General features: G+C 42.9%; 1 protein-coding gene across 1 annotated transcript; it reads right to left on the bottom strand.

The window, feature by feature from the left end:
- Nucleotides 1-1,558: 1,558 nt before the first annotated feature.
- On the bottom strand, nt 1,559-10,809 carry LOC112254817 (green-sensitive opsin-like). Its single transcript, XM_042324611.1, has 5 exons — nt 10,389-10,809; nt 9,840-10,008; nt 2,683-2,848; nt 2,268-2,507; nt 1,559-2,153 (listed from the first exon to the last, which is right to left on the bottom strand). The coding sequence occupies exons 1-5, from the start codon at nt 10,750-10,752 to the stop codon at nt 2,049-2,051; spliced, it is 1,044 nt and encodes a 347-aa protein (XP_042180545.1). The 5' UTR covers nt 10,753-10,809; the 3' UTR covers nt 1,559-2,048.
- Between the last annotated feature and the right edge of the window lie 2,312 nt (nt 10,810-13,121).

Below are 13,121 nucleotides of genomic sequence, written 5' to 3'. Positions count from 1 at the left end.
TTGAGAAAATCCATGGTGACACTATAGGTTAAACACAGAGCTTAGTGTCACTGTCAGGACTATCAATCACCGATATCTGACACCCACAGTGACTGTCAGACACATAAGAGCAGCTTAGAAAGAAGAAATAGAATGAAGAGAGGATTCAGAGTCCCAAAAGACAACAGAAGACTTGGCCCAGAGAAGACAGTCCTGTATTGCTTGTTGACACCGAAGAAGCCCCCTCATCACCCATTGAGTTCTTGCCACACAACATGGTCAGGGTGTATGAAACTGTAGAGAAAGAATAAGGACCACAAGCCAGGGACTAGATACAGACTCTTGTATAGGACATGGCAATTAAGATGAATTTGCAATAAATTAACAACTTTTTTTGGTAGCACCTTGTGTATAAATCAATTAATATTGTTGGTAGAGCCTAACATGTGTGACCAACTGGGATCAAAACAACCAAACATTAATTCTCATATAATTATATTTTTGCACATATCCAGTCAAAAACATTCACTGACACAAAAACCTTTTGATGCATGCATTTATTAATCTAAAATAACATTAATAAGTATTTATAAAATGTTTTCAGCAAATTATAGCATAAAGGTGGCCAACAAAAGCCACATCAGGAACACCTCCTCTTTCCATGAAAAAGACTGACCAGGTGAATCCAGGTGAAAGCTATGATCCCTTATTGATGTCACTTAATCAGTGTAGATGAAGGGGAGGAGACATATTAATGAATGATTTTTAAACCTTGAGACAATTGAGACATGGATTGTGTATGTGTGTCAGTCAGCGGGTGAATGGGCAAGACAACATATTGAAGTCCCTTTGAACAGGGTACGGTACAAGGTGCCAGGCACATCAGTTTGTGTCAAGAACTGCAACGCTACTGGGGTTTTCACACTCAGCAGTTACCCATGTGTATCAAGAATGGTACAACACTCAAAGGACATCCAGCCAACTGAAAACAACTGTGGAAAGCATTGGAGTCAACATGGGCCAGCCTCCCTGTGGAATGCTTTCAACACCTTGTAGAGTCATGCCCTGACAAATTGAGGCTGTTCTGAGGGCAAAAGTGTGTAATAAATAGAACAATTATGATTGTCGGCTCCTAGGCAATTTAACCTCCCAACAATCCACATATTTGTTATTAGAGACTTCTCTCTTCCTGGATTCCCCGCAGGGGAAGGGACAATAGGGGCACAATCAGCAACTCAATATTAGGAAGATATTTTTAATGTTTTGTACACTCAGTATATGTAGCCTCATTTCGTACCAATTCAATCTCAATCCTTCAAGACAAAAGCATGAGAGTAGTTCGCTATGCCATCTCAAGCTCAAGCAATTATGTAGAGAAGGTATTGTGTGAAGCAATGGAAAAGAGTCCTAATTTGGTATGCATGTCACTTTTTTGAAAAAGAATGACAGTCAGTATACCAAGTGCAGATTTGTGAAAGGGTGGAGAAGCCTTGAAGCGTAATTACATTTACATTCTAGTCATTTACCAGACACTCTTATCCAGAGTGACATATAGTAGAAATGATGGTTAAGTGCCTTGCTCAATCAACAGTTTTTTCACCTAGTCGGCTCTGGGATTCAAGCTAGCAACCTTTTGGCTCTTAACCGCTATGCTACCTGCTGCCCCCTCCCCTGTAATTGGCAAGATTCCACTTTCTGTCACAGTAGCATGACTTGCCTTTTAGTGGTATTGCTGTCCTTTACAGCAGGTGATGCTCAGAGGGGAATTGTGTCTCACTGTGACGGGTGCCCAAAGCTATGGAGCAAAAACCAAACCTTCAAGTGGTTAATCATGAAAACTCTTGAGGATTCACCTTGCTGGGAAAAAATGAAAAATTACAATGTGAAAGTTCTCCTGTGTTTCGGTGGTCTAAGAAACTGCAACATAAAATGCAGAGTAAAAATTGGCTATGTTTGATTATGCAATGTTTTGAGGACTGTACCATAAGAGAGCATCTTCTGATTAGAAAATAAATCTACCTAATTGAAAATATGCCAGTCCATGTAAAAAATGTAATCCTTTGAAGTTGTTATGCAGGGCCCACAGAGGACACTTCTGTCTTGCTTGCTGACACAGAGGTCTCATCATCAGCTCCTGAACTAATTCCCACAGCAGCCAACATGCAGCTACGGAACTGTAGAGAGAGAAGGATAATTAGAGAAATAGACTGTTAGCATTTTTCACTTTGCCCAACATGAAGCATTGTTTATTGATGCACAAAAGAGAGAGATCAAAATATGTTACCAACCTGTTTGTTCATCAGCACATAGATGACTGGGTTGAAGATGGCTGAGCTCTTTGAGAAGAAGGCTGGAATAGCCATGGCTGTGGCTGTAAAGGCAGCTCCTTTGTTGAAGAAGATCCAGGCAGCAAAGCTGGCATAGGGGGTCCAGGCAATCAGGAAACCACAAACCATCAGGAAGCACATACGTGTCACTTCCTTCTCAGCTTTCTGGGTAGATGCTGAGTCCTGCTGGGAAGCTGCAGCCTGAAAACAAACAAGGGAACACACATGAAATCAGATAATTGTTTGAAAAAATGTATGGGCAGTATATCTCAACTACATTCAACCACCGAATATCGAGTGATTCATTTGTTGTGTTTAGGAAAAAGGGATAGACAAACTGTCTGTCTGAGCAGTGTACTAGAATTAACCGCCTTACCGCCTTGACTGTGAGGACAAGGCTTCCGTACGTGAAGAAGATGGTGACGACAGGAACACAGAAGTGGCAGGAGAACATGTAGATCACATATGATTCATTGTTGAAGCCTTCAGCCAAGGTGTAGTAATCAGGTCCACATGAGCACTGCATACCCTCTGGGATATATCTATGTGGGAAAGACAATAAATAAGCCTCTATTCAAATATTTTACTTTAAAATGTATAAAAGGTTATCACAGTTATGCCTTGGATGATGTCTTTGAATGATATTCTTTCAGAAAGGAGTTTACTATGAATACAATGCTTGTCAAATGTATAAATCAGATTGACTTGGATGCCGTTTATCTATACGTATGTAGTATAACCAGATGAGATGGTACATTTTTCCTCAACAACGTAACTATCAGTAGAGCCAGATTTAGAATGGGGGGGGGTTGGACTGTTTGAAGAGGTAGGGTTTCAGATGTTTTCGGGAAAATGGGCAGGGACACCGCTGTACTAGCTTCAGGGAGAAGCTAGTTCCAATATTGGGGTGCCAGGACAGAAGAACTTGGACTGGGCTGAGCGGAACTGCCATACCGTAGGGGCGGGAGGGCCAAAAGACCTGAGGTGGCTCAGGTGTAGGGTTTGAGCATAGCCTGAAGGTAGGGAGGGGCAGTTCCTCTTTCTTTTCCATAGGTAAGCACCATGGTCTTGTAGTGCATGCAAGCTTTGACTGGAAGTCAGTGGAGTGTGCAGAGGAGTGGGGTGACATGAGAGAACCTGGGAAGGTTGAAAATCAGGTGGGCTGCAGCGTTCTGGATAAGATGCAGGGGTTCAATGGCACAAGTGGGGAGCCCAGCCAACAACGAGTTGCAGTAGTCCAGACGTGAGAGGACAAGTACCTGGATTAGGACCTGTTCCGCATCCTGTGTGAGGTAGGGTTGTACTTTACGGATGTTGTAGAGCATGAACCTGGGTGTCAGAAAGGGGGAAGGATTAAAGTAGTTGAGTGTCATCTGCATAGCAATGGTAGGAGTGACCATGTGAGGATATGATGGAGACGGGTGACTTGGTGCATAGAGACAAGACAAGAGGGCCTAGAACTGAGCCTTGGGGGACACCAGTAGTGAGAGTACGTGGTGTAGACAGATTCTGTCCACGTCACCTGGTAGGGGCGGCCTGCATAGCCTGAGATGCCCAGCCCTTAGGGTGGAAAGGAGGATCTGATGGTTCACTGTGTCGAAGGCAGCGGATATATCTAGGTGGAAAAGAACAGAGGAGAAAGAGTCAGCTTTGGCAGTGCGGAGAGCCTCCGTGACACAGAGAAGAGCAGTCTCAGATGAGTGACCCATCTTGAAGCCTGACTGGTTAGGGTCAAGAAAATCCTTCTGAGAAAGGTAACGAGAAAGTTGATCAGAGACGGTGCTCATCCAGAAGTGGTGCTCCTAGTGGCCGGGGACTTTAATGCAGGAAAACCTCATCTCTACCAGCATGTCACATGTGCAACCAGAGGAAGAAAAAAAAACTCTGGACCTTTACTCCACACACAGACATAAACAAAGCTCTCCCTTGCCCTCCATTTGGCAAATCTGACCATAATTCTATCCTTCTGATTCCTGCTTACCAGCAGAAACTAAAGCAGAAAGTACCAGTGACTCGCTCAATACGGAAGTGGTCAGATGACGTGGATGCTAAGCTACAGGATTGTTTTGCTAGTACAGACAGAATATGTTCTGGGATTCATCCAATGGCATTGAGGAGCATACCACCTCAGTCACCGGCTTCATCAATAAGTGTGTTGCCGACGTTGTCCCTACAGTGACCGTACATATCCCAACCAGAAGCCATGGATTACAGGCAACATCCGCACCAAGCTAAAGGTTAGAGCTGCCACTTTCAAGGAGCGGGACACCGCAGGATGCGGTTTCAAGGAGCGGGATGCCTTAAGATGAACCATCAAACAGGCAAAGCATCAATATAGGAATACGATTGAATCCTACTACACAGGCCCTGATGCTCATCGGATGTGGTAGGGCTTGCAAACAATTACGGACTACATACGGAAACACAGCCGCAAGCTACCCAGTGATGTGAGCCTACCAGATGAGCAAAATGCCTTTTATGCTGGCGTCGAGGCAAGCAACATTGAAGCACGCATGAGAACACCAGCTGTTCCGGACTACTGTGTGATCATGCTCTCTGTAGCCGGTGTGAGCAAGACCTTTAAACAGGTCAACATTCATAAGGCCACAGGGCCAGACGGATTACCAGGATGTGCACTCAAAGCATGCACGGACCAACTGGCAAGTGTCTTCACTGACAATTTCAACCTCTCCCTGACCGAGTCTGTAAAACCTACATGTTTCAAGCAGACCACCATAGTCCCTGTGCCCAAGAAAGTGAAGGTAACCTGCTTAAATGACTACCGACCCGTGCACTCACGTCAGTCTCTAAGAAGTGCTTTGAAAGGCTGGTTATACCCACTCCAATTCACATACTGCCCCAACAGATCCACAATCTCAATTGCGCTCCACACTGCCCTTTCCCACCTGGACAAAAAAAACACCTATATGAGAATGCTGTTCATTGATTGCAGCTCAGCGTTCAACACCATAGTTCCCACAAAGCTCATCACTAAGCTAAGGACCCTGGGACTAAACACCTCCCTCTGCAACTGGATCCTGGATCTCCTGATGGGCCACCCCCAGGTGGTAAGGGTAGGCAACGACACATCTGCCACGCTTATCCTCAAGACTGGGGTTCCCTCAGGGGTGCCTGCTCAGTCCCCTCCTATACTTCCTGTTCACCCATGACTGTGTGGCCAAGCACAACTCCAACACCATCATTAAGTTTGCTGACAACACAGCAGGAGGCCTGATCACCGACAACGATTAGACAGCCTATAAGGAGGAGGTCAGAGAACTGCAGTGTGGTGCCAGGACAACAACCTCTCCCTCAATGTGCGCAAGACAAAGGAGATGATCATGGACTACAGGAAAAGGAAGGCCGAATATGCCCACATTCACATTGACAGGGCTGTAGTGGAGCGGGTTGGGAGTTAGGTTCTTTGGTGTCCACATTACCAAACTATCATGGTCCAAATATACAAAGACAGTCGTGAAGACGGCACAACAGGTTAGTGAATACGGCCTAATACGTCACTGGGGCCAAGCTTCCTGCCATCCAGGACCTATATACTTGACGCTGTCAGAGGAAGGCCCAGAAGAATTTGACTCCACTCACCCAAGTCATAGACTGTTCTCCCAGCTACCGCACGACAATCGGAGCACCAAGTCTATGTCCAAAAGGCTCATTAACAGCTTCAACCCCCAAGCCACAAGACTGCTGAATAATTCATCAAATTGCCACCCCGACTATTACCATTGACCAACCCCACCACTTTGTTTTTACACTCTCCTACTTGCTGTTTATTTTCTATGCTTAGTCACTTTACCCCTACCTACATATACAAATGACCTCGACTAACCTGTAACCCCGCACCTTGACTCGGTGCTGGTGCCCCCTGTATATAGCCTCTGTATTGTTATTTTCTTAACTCCATTTCTTGAACTGCATTGTTGGTAAGGGCTTGTAAGTGAGCATTTCACAGTAAGGTTGTTGTATAACACCTGTTGTATTCGGCGCATGTGACAAATAAAATGTGATTTGAGACAGCATGCGCAAGTGTTTTCGAAAGAAAAGAATGGGATACAGGTCTATAGTTTGATGTCAGATGAGTCAAGTGTTGGTTTCTTGAGGAGGGGAGGCCAACTCAGGCCAGTTTGAAGTCAGAGGGGATGCAGCCAGTGGTCAAGGATGAGTTGATGAGGGAAGTGAGGAATGGAAGAAGGTCTCCAGGGAGACGGGAGGAAGGGATGGGGTTGAGTGGGCAGGTTGTCGGGCGGCCATACCTCACTAGTCACAGGATGTCATCTGGAGAGAGAGGTTAAGGCGTGGGGTAGTTCTATGGCAATGAGACCACTGGACTCAATAGGCTGAGTGAATAGCGGATGTCGTCAACCATTTTCAAAGTGATTGATAAAATCATCCGCAGAGAAGGAGGACAGAGGGGGAGGGATTGAGGATTAAGGAGGGAGGAGAAGAGGTTCATAGGGTTAGACACAGAAGCTTGAAATGTAGAATATGGCCTTTAGCAGTGGATACAGAGGAGGGAGTGAAAGGATGATAGGTCCTCCGGAAGTTTACATTTCCTCCATTTTCGCTCAGCTGCCCTGTTCTGTAAGCTCTTTTTGCTCGTAACGAGTCACTAGGCCACGGAGCAGGATGGGAGGGCTGAGCTGGTCGGAAAGAAAGGAGACCGGAGGTGCAAATTATAGGATGTGGAAAGGGAGGAGAGTAGAGTCGAAGATTCAGAATCAGGAGACCGGAGGGAGAATGATTTAGCAGAAGGGGGAGATGATATGGTAAAAGAGGAGAGAGAGTGAAGAATGCGATGGTGCATTACCATCTAGGTAGGGTAAGATTAGTTAGGATTGGAGGAAAGGTAGACAGAAAAGGAAACAATGTAGTGATCATAGACCTGGAGGGGGCAAGAGAGGCAAGGAGGGGGGAGAGAGATGGAAAGGAATGAATCTAAGTCAGACGACGGGAGGTTGAAGTCGCCAAGTATGAAGAGCAGTGAGCCATCATCAAGAAATGAGCTTGAGGAACTCTCCAAGGGCACCTGGTGGGTGATAGATGTCCACTCAAGCTTAACATTATTGACAAGTGGCAATGACAGCATGGAATTTAAATAAGGAGATGGATAGATTGAGAGAGGGGGAAAAGGGAAAACCTCCACTTAGGAGAAATTACAAAACATTGCAGCCAAGGGGTGGGGAGCGTCTGTAAAGTCTAAAGTCTAGAAAACATACACACATAGTTGACAAAGCTACAAAAGAGCAAAAGGAGATATGTAAATAACTAGGTAAGATACACAAGTGACAGAGTGGTGTGGAGCCTTCCTCTCTCGAAGAACGTTGCAGAACAACTCAGCAGAACCGTCTTTGTTTCGGTGATGGTCTTAGTTTGAGACACGACCGCCACTTACACCTGCTGTTGAGAAACCAGTGGAGACTGAAGAACTAACACTAATTGCTAATTGCCTAGCAGAGGTGCAGAGCACACCTCCCTGTACTAATTTCTGATTGTTTAGTAGAGGTGAAACCACTCCCCCTCCAATACAGCCACTGATTACCAAAAACAAGCCACAAATTGCCCTGCCCCTTGATTCTGGTTGATGTGTTAACAACTATCTGCAAATGATGAGCAGTCAGGAGTTCACACACCAAGTAGGCTACTGGGAAGGCAGTATTAGACAGATAAAGACCAAAACATGATACTTATCACTCCTGGAGATATCAGGAGTCCTCTAGCTATAGAATGATTTGAAGTTACCAATCAGACAAGCTAAGCTGCAGTAGCAACATCAGTCAAGTGATCTGAGTCAGATAAGATCATGTAAGCTATCTCACTGACCTAAGGTCTAGCCTAGCCTATGGGAGAGAGTATTTAGGTTCATGCTAAGGTATCAGATCAGATTCAGTGAACTACATCAACTAAACATACTTGGCCTTAACACCTGCATTCTTTTGTTGGCTATCATGTTCTAAGCTACTCAAGATTGGGCCTCATTAGGTCTGGTTGGACATGGTTAAATTTAAAATCTGTTCACACTATCCTTAAAATGCAATCATTTCTAGCCTAAAATTGGCATTATCCCTTTTCACCTCTCCACTAAAAAGGCTGATGTGGCAAGGTTTCCAGAAAAGGCTATTTGTGGTGAGCAAGATGAGTTACCCCCTTGCAATGTATATCTCTGTGATCCCTCTGGCCCAGGACATCCACTGTGGCTCTTTTCCTAATCACATTCCTTCATCGCCGCCGTGTTTTGGCCAAGTTGAAACCAGCCTTATCCACAAAGATGAATATGTGGGGTGTTTACCTGGTTTCAATCTACATGATAATAATATTACGGTAGTTTACATTATACCTAAAAACACGCCATTGTGTGCCTCTGCCCTGTTTAGTTTTGTTCAAACCCAGTTCTGTGTTTTATAGTCATCTTACCTGGATATATTGGTTTCTGAGTTGCTTGACTCGTTCAGAGATCCTCTCAAAGGGGACAGTATACAACTGCTTCATACTGACTTGATATTGTTTCAGGACTCTAGAAATATTTGTTATGCTTACATTGTGAATATTTCCAAATGTAATGTTGTCTGCAAAAACTCTGTTCTGAAAATCTGTGAGTTGTATGCCTTTGTTTCTGATGACCATATCAACATTTGCAGTTTCCTGCACAGCAGTGAAAATCCTACCTCTCCCGCCTGTGGGAGGTAACCGTTGGGTCCTAAGCAGAAATACAAAAACAATTACGCACAAGTGGATTTGGAGGCTTTGCTCAATTTACTTCTGTAATGTACAGTTCTGTCAGATGCCCTTGCAGAATGCACATCTTATCTGTTGTTTTGCCGGACATTTCTCACAATAGGTGCCACTGTTGAGCGTTGCAGATTTGCTGCACTCTCAGACCAGCCTTTCTCATTCATAGACCATGATTTATTACATGATCAATTATAGTAGCCCTAATCTCATCTGAGACTACAGCTCTTGATCTTCCTCTCAGTCTTCTTCCACCACGCATACGTACTCCTCTCCCTCTCCCCTCTCCCTCTCTTCTTACTCTGTCAGCCACTTCTCTATCTCTGGCTGGGTCCATGTTTACATTACAGTACAGCATTATTCCTAAGATGTCCCCTTTTGTATAGATGGTAATGAAATTGATAGGCTAACACCCGGGTAGGTGTTCAGCTACAATGGGATTCAGCTGTGGTTGGTCTAATTGTTTTGATAGTATTTCATTTTTGGAATATATTTGGAATATATTTCAATACGGTATTACTGTAGAAATGTAGCAAATTGCTGTCTTATTCAATTTTATGTTATGTTAGGTTTTTTTTACTAAAGTTTAACAGTTTTGAATAGATATTTGAAAGATGTAGTCATTGAATGCATTTTGTGCCAAAGCAATGAACAATGATCCACAGTTTAGCCCACATAGACTGCTGTTGTGCTCACTGTGGGAAGAGTTTTGAAAAAGTGACCTAAGTATTGAGAAATGTGTCCTCGCGATTGTAAAAATAAAATAAAACTGTAATCAAAGTTTTGAGTTACCTAGACCAGCCAACCAATGGGGGGGCAGCACAGGTCATTGCCATGACCCAGGTGAATGCACATCCGGCACCAGCGTGGGTGGTAGTGAATGTGAAGCTGCCCATGGGCTTGCAGACGACAATGTATCTCTCAATGGCCAGCACCACCAGAGACCACAGAGAAACCTGACCTATAATGAGACAAGGAAAGTGAGTAGTTATATCTTGTTGTCCAATTGGTTGCTGAGACTTCCCCCAGCATCTCCATCAATGTATGTATCTCAAACAATTCATGTTTCGTAGACCAGGATTGGTTGATAATATCAGCCGGGTTAGTTGAGACATAATGGTATTATGTAAATATAGCAACAAAATAACTAGAATTTGACTTAGTCTGGCTGTATTACACAAATACACTTTTATCCAGTGAGACGAGGTGAGACAACCAGATATCACTGTCATAGAAAATACATTTTCCCATAATTCAGTACTTATTAACAAAGTCAGTGCTAGTAGAAAAATACAAAGTTGTGTCTTGCGTGGGGGTGTATGTTACTGGATGTTCTCTCACCTCCAATTGTAGCCATGAAACCCTCGATGGCACAGCCTATAGGTCCAAAGACGAAGTAGCCATTGATGGCGGTAAGGAAGGTAATGGTGAATCCAAAGACTACCATGATCATTCCAGCTGCAGCCAAGTTGACCAGAATGAAGTTTAGAGGTTGCTGGAGCTTCTTGTTTGTGGCTGTGACATACAGGGTCAGACCGTTGATGGGGAATCCAAAACAGATCAGGAAAAACATGTAGACAGCAAGCAGATAGAATTGCCATGGATCCGCCAAGTAGTACTGAGGGTATTCAAAGGGACTTCTTACAAGTCCAGTCCTGTTGGACATGGGGATGTAGAAGTTGTTTCCTTCAGTGCCGTTCTGCATCTTTAACCAGGGAGTGGTTGAGATGAAAAGTGGAGAATCTGCTCTAGCTGCAGTCTAGTGTCTTCTGGCTTCTTTATTATTTGGGATGCTCTGGGTATGTTTATATACACGTCTAAGCAGCCTCACCAGGGATCAACTGGTGATCAACTGGTGATCAAGGAGAATACCACATGGGGGGGGGATTTGATTGAGAAAGATTTGGATAATTGGCCTTGTCATAAACACCTAAGTGATCTTATCACAACAACATATCTATTAAGGATCCAGTTCAGAGTGGGTTCTGTTCTATATATAGAAACCAGTTTTACTCACAGAGCCTGACAGATTGAGCTGATGCAGTCGCTTTGTCTCCATCACAAACACAGCCTGTTACTGAGAATTTGTGTGTGTGTGTGTGTGTGTGTGTGTGTGTGTTCGTGTGTGTGTGTGGGTGTGTGTGTGTGTGTGTGTGTGTGTGTGTGTGTGTGTGTGTGTGTGTGTGTGTGTGTGTGTGTGTGTGTGTCTGTGCGTGTGTGTGCATGTGTGTGCATGTGTGTGTGTGAGAAAGATGTTGAGATATATAATATCTCTGCTGTTTGTTTTTACCTGAAAATAAAGTTGACCTCATGCTACCATTTGCAACAAAACTGAAATTCGAAATCATTTGAGTAGGATACCATAGCACACTGTTACAGGATCAGCACCTTTCACATGAGAAAATGGGGCTTAATGCTTTATCTCAATCAGCCAGAGACACATTTATCTCTCAATGGTTTTCAAAAGGAGTACCAGAATATCAAAATTATTTGATACTGAAGTAAAATTGAAACATACCTATTACACGCTGTGTGTTTATATGTTGAGCCAAAGTAAGCTTTATAGTTCAAATGTATATATGTATATTTATTGCAGCTTTCAGGATCTACCAAAATGTGTTTTTTGCTTCAGGTACAACTATCAGTTCCTTTCTGACTGGGTCTTGCTAGTCATTTCAATCAATAATGTTTTTTGAATTATAAACACCCACTTACATTGAATGTTTAAATATTGCATGTTTAATGTTTAATAGTTGTATATAGTATGATAATCTCAAGTCCAGTATTGTATGCTGCAGGTTAGCTAGCAAGAAGCAACATACTGTATATTCAGCATAGCAATATGTAGCTATTTATTAAAGGAATATAACTAATTGTTTTTTCTGCTTGTTAAAATAACTTATCTATACATTATGCACTGTGATTGGCTATTATTTACATTGAAAATAGAATATTGGATTATATTCACTTTGCATAAGGTCATCAATAGAAGGCACTGTTATAGATCTGTTGCTAGCAAGCTAACCGTCAGTCGGTTAGCTAGCTAGGTAGTAGACTGCATTTCAATTCATGATTGGAATAATCTATTACTTGTTTATATCATATACAAAAGGAAATGTTTGATACCAAAGGTCAGTTATTTTGTATCATACAATTTCAATGGTCTTGATCAACCTGAGGAATCTAATAAAGTTATATTTTTGCTAACTGATCAGCTGAACAAATAAAAAAAGCAAAACAACAAAAAACTAAACCACCAAAACATTATTATGCATACCTTTATTTGTCCTACATTTTTATGATTTTACAAACTATCCACAGCATTTGATTCAAGCCCCCCCAAAATTTATAAAAACACCATACATTGGAAAAGGTCTCTCAGGATGCTTCAACGCATCCAAGTGCAGATCACAAAGTCAAGGTTGAGACATCCATTCTTCAGATGTTTAAATTAACTACCACATGTATTCCACAACAAGAATAACAACTCAGTTCAGCAAACTTGTTGAGAGCAGCCATTTCATGATGTATTGACTGGGCTGTACCATCTTATTTAGTGTTGTAGTGTTGTACTTAAATATGGTGAACGTAACCTTTTACTGCAGTGGGCTAAATCAGTGTCACGTGGAGTGATTCTTGGTAGTTTAAAAAACAAATCTATTTTGAAACAAAAGTACACACATAGTTATGGCCTTACAAAAAAGAAGACACCTGTACCATGTCATTGACTGCAGGAAAGGCCTCTATGACCTATATGTGTACACCTTAGCTTCATGAGCGTCAGGGTAGCCTAGTGGTTAGAGCGTTGGACTAGTAACCGAAAGGTTGCAAGTTTGAATCCCCGAGCCGACAAGGTACAAATCTGTCATTCTGCCCCTGAACAGGCAGTTAACCCACTGTTCCTAGGCCGTCATTGAAAATAAGAATATGTTCTTAACTGAGTTGCCTAGTAAAATAAAGGTATAATGTTTTTGTTTTTTTATGAGAATATCCATGCTCTATTGCTTAATTAACACAGAGTTTAGTGTCAGTACTGTCAATCCCAAATACAAATCGCAGACACTGACCAGTGGC

The sequence above is a fragment of the Oncorhynchus tshawytscha genome, linkage group LG07 (assembly GCF_018296145.1).
Source record: "Oncorhynchus tshawytscha isolate Ot180627B linkage group LG07, Otsh_v2.0, whole genome shotgun sequence".
NCBI classification, from domain to species: domain Eukaryota; kingdom Metazoa; phylum Chordata; class Actinopteri; order Salmoniformes; family Salmonidae; genus Oncorhynchus; species Oncorhynchus tshawytscha.
The sequence above is the reverse complement of the archived record's forward strand: the minus strand, read 5'-3'. Positions and strand labels throughout refer to the sequence as shown.